We start from the raw sequence: 13,379 nt of genomic DNA, 5'->3' as shown, positions 1-13,379 counted from the left end.
GCTATCACAAACCTGAAATGTGGAAAAGCAGCTGGAGTAGATGACATTAGACCAGATATGCAAAAAAATATGGACAAGATATGAGGACAAGATATTAGAGCTGTTGCACAAACTGAATAAGAATTCAGCAATTGGGACTGATGGGATATCCGCACATGTGCTTAAAGAGTGTTGAGCTGAACTGGCTATTCCTTTGACCAGGATGTTTAATATGAGTCTCAGAACAGGGAAGATTCTGCAGGAATCTTCGATGTTCTGGAATGAAAAGAATGTATGGTAATTCCATTGCACAAGGGTGGTGCAAAGACTGATGTATCCAACTATCGACCAATTTCTATCTCAGGAGTGGTGGTAAAGATTTTGGAAAAACTGGTTAGGGTAGAGATTCACTGTCAACCCATTCAGAAATGAGTTGACAGTGAATCTCTACTTTGCAATGAACAGCATGAGTTTACTAATGGAAGGTCATGTTTTAGCAACTTGCTCACATTCTATAATAATGTTACCATTGAACTAGACAAGGAGAATGACTACACCATGATACTTTTGGATTTTGCTAAGGCTTTTGACAGAATACAGTATGGTAGAGTATTGCATAAATTGGAGAATATGGGTTTGGGTTATACAGGGTGTTCGGGATAAATTTGACAGTTTCGTAAGGAAAAAGAAAATCTTCTTTGTATCTATTAAATTTAATGAATTGACAAAAAAACATTACAGGCAGAGTTAATTACAATACTATCAACAAGATTTACTCAAAATAACCACCATTAGCATCGATCACAGCTTCAATTCTGCTTCGGAACCTCGAACAAGCTGATGCTACAGTCTCCCTGGGAAGGGCCGCAAAAACTGTTTTAATTTTATCCATTAACTGGGCTTTTGTATTACTGGAAGTGCGATTGGTGTCTTTTTCAACTGCGCCCCATACAAAATAATTCATGGGGTTAAGGTTTGGGGAGTTTGGAGGCCAAACATTTGGACTGGTGAAGTCGTAGAAATTTTCAGACAACCATTTTTGACTTTTCCCAGAGGTGTGGCAAGGGGCCGAATCCTGCTGCCATACATACGGCCTACCATTGGCTACCCTTGTTATCCAGGGCTTGACTACAGTTAGCAACTCCACGAACAAAGCCCGAATTCCAATGCCAGGGTTCTTCAACACCTGTTCCTGCAGATTTGCGAGGAATTCTGCTGTACGAACGCAATCAGATCGTCTGCTAGGGATCTTTCTTCTTGCTACATCCTCGTAGTCACCATTGCAAGTCTCTAGTTCATGCCTGATTGTTTTTACTGTATTCAGGGAGCATTGGGCAGCAGTCGTAATATCCTTATTTTGATGGCGGGCACAAATCATCATGATACAAGTTATTCTCTTCCATGATTCAGGTGGGTTCCAGCTATCCATCCTTTCTGACATCTTGTATATGAATGAAGAAGGGTCCAAATTTTTAAATGAAGAGAAGTGTGTGTTAATACATGTAACTTACGGAAAAATATAATTAATTATAAATATGTCAAATTTATCCCGAACACCCTGTAGAATATTAGCATAGATAAGATGGCTGACTGACAGATATCAAAAAGTGGTATATAAAGGATGTGAGTCTGTAAGATTTAAGGTAACTAGTGGTGTACCACAAGCATCAGTGCTTGATCCACTGTTATTCAATCTGTACATTAACGATATTGAGAATGATTTCGCAAGCGACATACAACTATTTGCTGATAACACAAACAGTATTCCTGATTACGCAGGGTAATCAGGAATGCTGCTGATATGCAGTACTTGCAGAATGATTTGAATACACTGGAATTGTGGGCATGGGAAAATGGATGTCAGTTCAATATCAGTAAATGTAAAGTCATATTAATAACACAATTAAAAACATAATGTCATATTATATTCATGGGATTATACTTGAAGAAACTGATGAGGTTAGATATCTAGTAAAGATTGCAAATACAACTCAAAAGATAATTATAATGCTGCAACGAATGTTCACATGTAAAGATAAGGATGTCATTTTGCCTCTTTATAAGGAATTGATAAGAACTCACTTGGACTATGCACAGGTCTGGTGTCCTGGTTTCCATTGTGATTCTGATGTACTGGAGAGAGAGTGTGTAAAGAAATGTGTTAAAAATGATATCAGGATTGTGGAATACTGATTATGAAGACAGGCTGAGAATTTGTAGACTGCAGACACTAGCAAACAGGAGAAAGAGGGGGTGATATGAGTTAGAGTTACAAACTTCTGAAGGGGTCATACAGTATTTCAAATGATGAAATATTTCAATTTATGGAGGGTGGGGAAAGAACAAAAGGGCATCCTTGGAAGCCGAGAATGAATGCCACTAAGGAAGGGATGAGGACTAGATTTTTCTCTCATAGGGTGGTGCGTGATTGGAATGGATTGCCATTGGACATTATGAGTACAAGCAGTGTGAATGACTTCAAGAATAAGTAACTGGTGCATGTAGTATGTGGCCTCCCTCAATGAGTCCCTGACTCCCTGAAGGTCCCTCTTAATGATGATGATAATAATAAAGCTGAATGTGAGAATACAGGCAACTTTCTCTTCTGAGTGTTCCTGGTAAGATTTATACAAGTATTCTTGAGAAATGGCTAAGAAAAATTGTGGAGGAGAAACTTAGAGAACAACAAGAGATTGAGATTGTTGTTCACATTATGATCAGATTTTCACTTTAAGACAAATAGTTGAGAAATCATGGGAATATAACAAGGATCTGTATTTAAGATTTGTAGATATAGAAAAGGCATATGACAAGGTGCCAAGAGGAAAGCTATTCAAAATACCTAACAGTCATATGTTGTAATGGAACATTATATCAAGCAATACATATTCTCTATTTGAGTAGTTGTAAATCAGCAGTTAGAATTGAAGGAGGTACAGGAAGATGGTTTGATGTTAAGGCAGGTGTGCGACAAGGGTGTAAATTATCTCCACTGTTATATCATCTATATGGATCACATTATGAAGGAAAGCAGTATTAAACCTTACATCAAAAGTGGAGATGCTAATCTCAGTTCTTTGCTTTATGCAAATAATGTTATACTTCTAAATAAATCCACTGCAAGTCTGAAAGATTCCCTGACTAAAGTGAATAACTGTTGTAACAGATATGGTATGAAGGTCAGCATTAAAAAGACAAAGACAATGAAAATAGGCAGAAACATTAAAAATATCAACTGCATTGTGAATGGAGAACCTATAGAACAAGTAAAACATTTCAGCTACTTAGGCACAATTTTTAGTGAAGATGGTAAATTAAGTATGGAAATAGCAACAAAATTAGTAAAGCTGGCATAGTAGGAAGTCAGCTGAATAAATTTATATGGAATAAGAAAGAAATTAGTCAAAACACTAAATTAGCTGTATACAAGTCAGTGTTCAAACTAATTTTAACTTATGGGTCTGAGAGCTAGGTTAGAAATAAAATGTGATATGAGAGTTCTGAGAAAGATTAGTGAAAGGAACAAATGGCATCAATGGCAGTATCGCATTAAAATTGAGGATATTAGGAAAGAACTGACATCGTTAGCATTAAGGAACGTGTTAGCAGAGCTAATCTCAGGTGGTATGGCCACTTAAACAGAATGGAAGAGGAAATATTACCTAAACAAGTTTCTTTGCCACAATGGCAGGAAAAAGACCAGAGGAAGACCAAGATGTAGATGGATTGATACAGCAAAAAGTGTCTTAGAAGACACAGATATAAGATCTTATAATGTTGGAATGTTTATAGATAACTGGCTAATCTGGGGGAAAATTGTTGATAGGAAGTTTGTAATAATATCACTTTTCATGTAGTACTATCATAAGATCCTGTGCATCCCCCACCATGAGGCTATATGTCAGGAATTTGATGATGAGAAAAAGGTTGACAACAAAAATTGGAGTAAAACTTGATTGTGCTGAGAACATGCAGTAACAGAATAGTGTTGATAATGATGCATAAATAAGATGGCCAGTAAACAAGGAAAATTATGAATAATATGGTCTACAAATTTTAAAAATAATGTTTTGAAAAACTAAAATTTAAAACCCAAAAAGGAACAAAAACTAGTGAAATATGAGGTAGGTAACAGAACTTTCTAGCCTGAACATACAAAATTCATGGCAATTTTAAAACACTGTGCACGACAGATAGCACCATCTATGGGGACTTTAGTGCGCCAGTTCCAGCTCTCTCTCTACCAGTGTCTTTCAATTAGAGGTACTCATTTGACTAACAGGTGGCAAGCTAAGTGGCGGTAATGTTAAAAATTGAGTATCATGCTGTGATGAAGTTTTTCACCAAAGAAGGGCTTTCTCCAAGTGCCATCAAACAGTGATTGGATGGTGTTTATGAGAAAGCATTACCTTCATATTCCACCATGAAGGAACGGGCTAAATAGTTTCGCCTAAGAAGAGCATCGAAGATGATCCTCGTGATGGTCAGCCTGTGGAAGTGACTGAGGAAAATGTCTCTCTTGTTGAGGAGGAAATGCTCAATGACAGACAGCTGAAGCTCAAAGAAATCTCAGCAAGGTTGGGTCTTTCTATAAATTTTTTTAACAACCATCTTTCGCATCATTCATGAGAAGCTTCACATGACAAAGGTCAGTGCAAGGTGGGTGCCCTGACTTCTCTCTTCAATTCAGGAGCAACGTGTGACCTGTTCCTGCAAGTTTTTAGAGCTTTGCCAAGGAAATCGGAGAGAAGTGCTGGAATCTATTGTCACCAGAGATGAAACCATGGTCCTTTATTATGATCCTCTTTCCAATAGGGGGGGGGGGGAATCCATGGAGTGGTACAAATCAAGCAAAGCACCACTGCAAAAAGCAAAGATCACTCAAGCAGTGCTGGCCATTTCATGAGAATCATCAGATGACAACAGTGCAAAACTGACTAAGAGCTGTCATATGGTTATACATATTAAGAAAGTTTAGTTGGTTTGAGACTAACAGGGAGTTTGATTTTGAGATTAATAGATTGTAATTTATTCTGCATAACTGCCAGGAGGGAGAAATTAGATAGGGGTCTTTTTGTGTTTACAGCATCCCAATAGGTGCTTTCTTATCACTAGAGATTTGGAACAACATAATTTGGTTTCAATATCTTTGAAATCAATGATGGGCTTCATCAATTTCAGGGACGTGTTTAGATTGTATTGCATATAATGATGTGTCAATGGTGAAAATTTTATTGATATTGGTGATTTTTGTTTGCATTTCTTTTTAGTGGTGGAATGTAAGTATTCTGTGTCAGGCCTTGGTTTTTATTCAGTGATCCTTGCGAATGGATGACTGCAACAAATTTCTTCAGAAGTCTGGAATAAAAGTTCTCTTCTAAATAAAGCAGAGTTGAAAGGTTCCAAACTCTAATTTCTTTGTTTTCAATGGCTATTTCAAGAAAACAGTTGATAGGATTTCATTTTCAAACCCTTCAATTCCCAATAACCAAAATATCCAATACAGAGACTCCATCACAATACCATATATTGAAAGTTTATCAATTAAAATAGCATCTCTTTTAACAAAGATTATAACATCAAAGTAATTTTTAAACCAATTTAAAAACCAATTTGTAGAAAGGTGTGCTCCTAAAGATAGCACACCTTTCTATAAATACCCAAGAGTATATAGAATTCTGTGCTCGTGTGGTTTGGCCTTTATAGGATAGACAAGCCATGGATTTGAAGTAAGAAAAAAAGGAACATGTTGCAGATGTTGACCACAAAAGAAAAGACAGATCTGGTTAAGACAGACTTCTAATACCAACCATGCAGTTGGTTAGAACCTGTCAGCTATTAATTAGAAGAATCTGTTGCAGTCATCCATTTGCAAGGATCACCAAATAAAAACCAAGGACTGACACTAAGCAATAAATGGAAATCTCTCATCAAATCTTTGAACATTAGAGATGTCTAATGTTGAAAGATTAGAATACTATTCTTACATATGAGGTAACACACCAAAAACATCTCTAAAAATTCCTGCTTTCCAGAAAATTGTAGTCATTCAGCTAACACCTCCCCTTTCACAAAGACTCTCCAGCCACTGTTTCACTAATGGTTAGTTTCCACATTGTCTTATCTACAGATATTTCAACAAGCATTGTTAAGCAGAACTAGAATCTATCACTTCCACCATTTCTGCTAAACTTACAGTAACACAAGTAGCAGTAGCCTAACACATAGATTAGCAGTTGAGCTGCTAATCCACTAAACCTGTCACTTCAATTCACTTTTCTTTTATCTGCATCTGTTTTCTAAAACAGGTTTCTCACATGAAGTATTCCCCAAATATTACAACCTCCAGGTTTTCAAGAGATTTACTTTTTCTTGATCTCCATCCATATAGCACTGATTTGCTATAGGTTTAGCAGCCTCTTGCATATGAATGATTTAAAAAAATAAAATAAATCCTTTACAAATTCATCCTTAAAAATATATGTATTCTGCGAGTTCAAACTCAAAGAATAAATTTTTCTTCCTCTTATTCATTTCTTCTACTGCTATCTTTTAGACCAGTATCTCCTCATATATATTTCCTAAAGTATATAATCTGCAGGTCTAATGTTAATATTAGATTTGAAGTTTCTTCATTAATAATTACTTGATTCTAATATCAAAGGAGGCTCTAACAAGCATTAACACTGCATAGTAAAAATATGGTAGATAAGCCACGACTTCATAACAGTTACATTCTGCAAACCTTTACATAACACAAATTTTAAATAAGCTGGATTTAAACCATCTCCATAAATGTTAATGGGGGATGTTAATCATAAACTATTGTTTGCATGTTACAGTAGTGCATTAAAATGTTTCAGAGTTTATTTCTATCAGCTTCATTGACAAGATGCACATACAAATTAGATTTCAATTATTCATGCAAAGTAATATGATATGGTATAAATAGTATATATAAAAAAAAATAAAAAAAATAATAAAAAAAACAGGAAAAAAAATTGGCCTGTTCAATCCTCCATAATAACCAACAATTTTTTCATGTCAAAAATAGCACTAGAATGCTTTTTTGTTGTTGTTATTATTAATACTGTTTACTTTAAAGAAGTAGATCCTTTCATATGGGCAGCAACTTCATAACTGTATTCCCTGTTGATGGTGTGAAATCAAGATCACATCCCATGGCTTTGTTCACATTCATATGTCCATTTCCATTTCTTTACAATTTTCATTTTCTCTCTAAATCAATTTTGGTGTGTTTATGCAGGTTTTTTTTTTTTTTTTTTTTTTTCCAAGTCATAACTGCACCATCCCACAGCACATGGAAACACTAAAAATTATTAAAGTATACAAATGAACAGCATGTCCACGTGTAATAGTAAACAAAGTGAGACTAAGACAGGCACAGTTATGCCCTGCATGGGCTTCAATTTTGCAAAATCGGCTAGCATGCAAATAATGTAGGCATGTTAAGAAAAACTTTTATAACCCTAATTTTTTTATTATTATTACTATCATGCAACACCTCCAAGAACTCCCCGGAGATATCACATCATGGGAGGGCACTCCACTACTACTTAATCCTCCGACTACACCCAACTCAATGTCTCATATACTGAACTACACACATCTACAGCCCACCAACAGCAACAATAGTATTTTCTGAGTAAATTTTCATAGCACCCTCAGGACAATTTGGATAAATTTGAATTTATATATGTTGGAGTATGTATGTAATAGTAAATACTCATAAACTGGACAAAGCTGATGTTTCTAACATTTTCACTGCTAAGCTAGAGTTATCTCTATCTATCTATCTATATGTTCACTGGACATCCACAGATGATCATGATGTGATACACCAGACCTCGCCATGTTATCTCAAGTTATTTCAAGAGTTATCTCAAGCAGTTTAAAAATGGTGTCCTTGCCGAGCTCATATTCTCAAGTGCACTTTTGCAAGAAAAAAATCTCCACCAAATACAAAGGTATAAGGCTTTGACAAGTATTAAAAAAAGTTCTTTGTTTCCTTGCACATAACAGCTTAATTCTCAGACAGTGTACAAAATAAAAGAGAGACAGAGAAGGAAAAGGAAGATGTGTGTTCCAAATGTGCTCCAAATATCACCTTATGTGTGTGCTCCTTGTTTTGAAAAATATAAATGGACAAATTTTGAATGTTGGAGATGATGCATAATGTTCAATATTGTATTAAAATTACTAAGAAATAAATAACTAAATTTATTTAGCTAATTAGATTACTAAGCTTGGTCATCTTTTCAAGCTTTTTTGGTAAGCTTTTCATCTTGGTCACCAAGGCATCTTCATAAGCACAAAGAAATATACAAAGTACATGGACACACTAGCAGGAAGGCAAACACAGACTGACTGTAAAAGGTTGGTTCCTGCAATCCTAACTGATGCTCTCTATTTACAGTGAAGGAGTCTTGTTGAAGTTTCAAAATTATGGTCTCTTAGATTTCTAATAATGTAATGCGACCAAATTTGTTTTTAAGTTGAGAAAGGCTGCTGCTGCTGGGAAAAAGTGAAATGAGTGATGCAATCAAAGTATCAGAGGAAGTCAGGGGTGATGTAATTGATTGAAAGAGTGTAACAAGTGAAACTGAAGTGACAGTGAATGGAGATAAGAGTAGTGTAAGAGATAAGAACAGGAATGTCAGTTGGACAGGGAAATGGAGACAGTGTAAGAAGAATGGATTCTGAAAGCAGTAATGAATGCATATATGAATGCAAAGTGTCAAGACAGTTATGGGATGGCCTGGGATGCAAGGAAGTAGTGGAGTCAGGGAACATATGTGGCACAATGGGCAAAGTGAGCAGACAGACAGAAGCAGGTGAGGAAGTCATGGATAAAGGGTGGCATAAGTATTACTTATGCAACCAAGAAATGCTGTGCTTATGTATGAATGCCAGGAATATCAGAAATAAGGAATGTGAAATTGTTACGATGACTGAGCTTATTCACCTGCAAATAACTGAAATAAGTGAAATGGTTAGATGTTTCAATTTCTATCCTAACAGGAATAGAAATGGAAGGATATGATGTTTTTGTGAGGATAGGAAGGGGGAGGAGGTGTTGCTGATGACAGTAGGAGAATTATGTTCACAGAAAGTTGAGATACAATGGGATAATAGTGGCAGTGGCTTGAAACGGTATAGTATGAGGTACAAGTTTCAGGATGAGATACTTCATTGAGTGTTGCCACTCAACTGAATGTTGGTAATAATCAGTTGCACGAAAAGTAAAAAGAGCAGGCCAGGAAGATACTTAGTAAAGACAGCAAAAGTGCAGTATGAGTAGAAATTAACCAATAAATCCAAAAAAATCTTAGTGAGTTCGTTCAATATGTGACAAGTAAAAGAATGAATGACTATGGTAAGATGTTAGTTTCTGTGTATTCTAATAATACTGTTATTAGAATACCCACTTTGTGTTAGTGCTTGCTTTAATTCTTCCTTGTTTGAAATGTGATGCTGCTGAATCAAGTTTTCGAATTCATGCGACACATTTTAAATAGGATTAATATGCAACTACTGTGAGGATATTTCTATCACTTTTGGGCAATTACACCTCCAAATCAAAAAATTAGAATAATCAAAGAAAGTGTGTTGAATGATTTGCGATTCTAATTTTTTGCATACAAAATAATTATTACCAAATATGAATTAACATCATCTAAATCTACGTACTTTGTAGATTATATAACCATGTAAACACATACAAATGCAATATAAATTATAAGAAAACTGTTATTTGGAAACATTCACAAAATTAGAATAATTTTTAATGTGGTTCAAAATATGAGAATAATGCAAAAATAAATACACAAAAATTACAGTCAAAGGGGAACAACATGATAATTAGTACTTTGTTGCATCCCCCTTAGCTTTTATGACTGTTCGTAAATGGTTGGGTATATTAATTACTAGGCAATTCAGTCTTTTTTATCAAAACATGCCCAAATGGTCTGCAGAAAAGAAACAAGTTCATTTTGGTCTCTTGGAGCAACTTCTTGAAGACGTTTCACCATAATTCCCCAAAAATTCTCAATGGGATTTAAATCTGGTGAGTTTGCTGGCCAAGGAATTACACTGATTTGCTTTTCTTTGAGTCATCTAGTAGTGGTCTTGGAACTGAATCTTGCTGTAAAAAGAAATTACCATCACATAAATCTTCCAATGCTGGTAAATAAAGTGCTCAAGAATTTCTTGGTACACTTTGGAAATGATTCTTTCATGCACAATACAAAGCCTATCTAGACGCTCTGTGGTCATATAAGCCCATACCATGAGAGGTTGCAAATTTCACTGAACGTCCATGCATTCTTTATCAAATGCTTCTTGCTTAAGATGCCAAACACATATATCTTGATGACCATGGGACACACAAAACATACTTTATTCTCTAAAAAGCACCTTTTTCTAGTCCTCTTGACCCCACAACAGCCTATGCTTAAACTATCACACTCTAGCTGCCTTTTGCTTGGAAGTCATAAGTGGCTTTGTCTCAGGCACACATGATTTAAAGACCAATTTCTGAAGTCATCTTAATGTCATATATTTATACACATTCACACCTAGTTCTTTCCATCTCCTGTGAAAATACCTTACATTTCAGAAGTGGTTTTATTTCACAATATTCTTCGATCTTCTCTCATCTTTTGATGTAGTTATTACCTTTCAACTGCTAATGCAGTGATTATTTTGAAAACTCCATTTATTAGAATACTGTCTCAATACTCTACTCATGCTTGCTTGAGAATATTTCAATTCCTTAGCTATAAACTGTTGAGTTTGGCCTTCTTTGTGTAGAGATACCAAGCAAAACTTCTTAGCTTCCAATATGTCACTCATTGACCGATGTTTAGCAAATGATTAACTGAAATCCAAGCACAAATGAATCAGTCCTTCAGGTACTGAAATATGTGCTATTTCTATGCTCTCCTCAAAACCAATCAGAAAAATTTGGAATATTCTAATATTTTGAAATGCAATAAAAATTATTCTAATTTTGTGAATGTTTTCAAATAATGATTTTCTTATAATTTATATTACATTTTTATGTGTTTACATGGTTATATAATCTACAAAGTATATAGATTTAGATGATGCTAATTCATATTTGGTAATAATTATTTTGTATGCAATAAATTAGAATTGCAAATCATTCAACACATTTTCTTTGATTATTCTAATTTTTTGATTTAGATGTGTATACAATAGCAGGGCCAGTTTTATCATTAGGCAAACCTAGGCAATCGCCTAGGGGCACCAGATTTTGCAAATGTATTGGTTTTGATTAATAAATTTTTTAATGTTCATAATGATATTATTTTTATAAATATCCACATGTGTAGGTGTATGTGTGCTTGTATGAGTATGACAAAATATATATAGAGAGACAATGTACAGGGGCACCTAAATTTTCTTTGCCTAGGGGCATCAGATACTCTCGGACCAGCCCTGTACAGTAGCCATTCCTTCACAAGGGCAGCCTTCTGCTTTGGATCGTTGTCTTAATAGAAATGGAATGTATCTGGAATCCCAAATTCTGGCATTTTAACATTTTTCTTAAGAATATTTAGATATATCCATATTGATATCAATAAAATGTCAATTCCCAAGACCTGATGCCACCATGCAATCCAGACCATCACATGCTTTATCACAACTTTCAATTCTTTTTCGGTTTTCTCCAAACCATTACCTTCCCACCTGATCCTTGTATATTAAATTTACTCTTTTCAGTAATTTTTTTTTTTTTTTTCAAAATGAAATATCCTTGCACATGTACTTCCATGCAAACTCCAGTCTTTTCTTGTTCACTGCACTGATGTACAGCTTTTTCCTTCCCACTCAACCACAGTAACTGATTTTTCTTAATACTCTTCTAATATTTTCTTAGTGAACCTTTTAAGATAGATATTTTTCCACATCTGCAGTAAGATCTAGGGTACTTTTCTTCAATTCTATGAAGTAGAATTATCTCTCGTCATGCACATTCAAAATCTTCTTGCTCATTTCATTTTTGCAATCAATTTTCATTTTTGTACTCATTTCTAATTTGTTCTACAATACTTCGAATTTAATTCAGACATTTCGCATTGAGACTTTCTTTTTCATAATGGAAAATCCCAAGTTGTCATTCCTCAATATAGTCTCCCCTTTTTCGATTCACCATCTTATCCAAGATGTCGAAATGTTCTACTTGCTCAACGTGGACTAAGGGATCATAAATCATCATTAATAATGTCAGAAAACAATGAACTATTAATTTTATGCTTTAAGAAATTTCCGCAGTCTACAGATGAACGACTTAAATTTAGTGTGTGGTCTCATCTCGAGAAGAGACTACACACAATTATCAACTTTTCATTGATATCGTACAACATTCTGCATTATTTCTTGTATTATAGAACAAACCTAGGTGCGATGTTTGTATAGCAATACTTAAAATACTGTAACAATGTATAATATAATCTAAAGGAAAACAATCAAGCAGCGAGTGAGACGACTTTCAGGGTGAGCGACTGCATATTTTTTATTCATTATTCTGAGCGTTCATGTATACTACTATAAAACTTTTACGTACGAAAGGCTTTCCACCACTTGTATCTTCGTCCACCACAATTTTCTCTCCTGAATTAATTCGCAGAACAGGAAAATAGTCGATATCTGAATTCAAAGAAAGATGAGTTCCGTACTTATTTTCGATCTCCGGATGCACTAAGGAGCGCCAAAGGAAGTTTGCCTGCTCACCACACGACAAATTCTTCCATAACGTTTCATGCTTTTGACGAACAGAAGTAATATCAGCCATAATGCGACTGGATGTCGAGTTTAAAGTAGCAAAATATGCATCGAATTTTTCACGAACTGTAGGCGAATCCATCGCGAAGTAGACACCAAGCATCACAAAACAATTTCAAAATAAGAAAATATGAATCGTCTCATCATGAAAATAGGGCATTTCTCGAAACATGAACGTAGTAAAAAGATCGAAACATAGCCAATAAATCCCAATTAGAGACACAGAAAAAAACTATCGCCAAGCACGCCAAGAGAAGCTTACTGATCTCCATGCGTACATAATAAAAGCTAGCAGCGACATCCTACAAATAAAATCACATGTTTAAAAATAATAAATAAACCTGAAGCCAATTAACTAAATAAAAGTGCAAGCTCAAACATTTTAGAAAATTCATGAAAAAGCATTTAAAATTTATGAAAATACTTAAATAATTTAATATACTTAAATAATTTAATATACATAAAGAATTTCAAATAAATGAATAAATACAGTACAAGAGAGAATATGAAATGACTGCTGGAAAGGAGTCAGAGTGAAGAGTGAGAAAGTAAAAAAAAAAAAAAAATCA

At 34.8% G+C, this 13,379-nt stretch overlaps 1 protein-coding gene across 2 annotated transcripts in view; it reads right to left on the bottom strand.

Annotated features, from left to right (window-relative positions):
• Positions 1-13,071, bottom strand: part of LOC150101718 (uncharacterized) — a 75,702-nt gene extending 62,631 nt beyond the window's left edge. For both annotated transcript variants that reach the window (XM_090399989.1, XM_090399988.1), the window contains exon 1: positions 12,593-13,071. In XM_090399989.1, the coding sequence (XP_090256115.1) occupies positions 12,593-12,913 (321 nt within the window). In that variant the 5' untranslated portion in view covers positions 12,914-13,071. The remainder of the gene's footprint in view (positions 1-12,592) is intronic.
• Positions 13,072-13,379: the final 308 nt, after the last annotated feature.

The sequence above is a fragment of the Typopeltis vanoorti genome, chromosome 11, assembly GCF_054136105.1.
Source record: "Typopeltis vanoorti isolate ZY-2024b chromosome 11, IOZ_Tvanoo_1.0, whole genome shotgun sequence".
Classification (NCBI taxonomy): Eukaryota; Metazoa; Arthropoda; class Arachnida; order Uropygi; family Thelyphonidae; genus Typopeltis; species Typopeltis vanoorti.
This window is presented reverse-complemented; position numbering and strand designations above follow the sequence as displayed.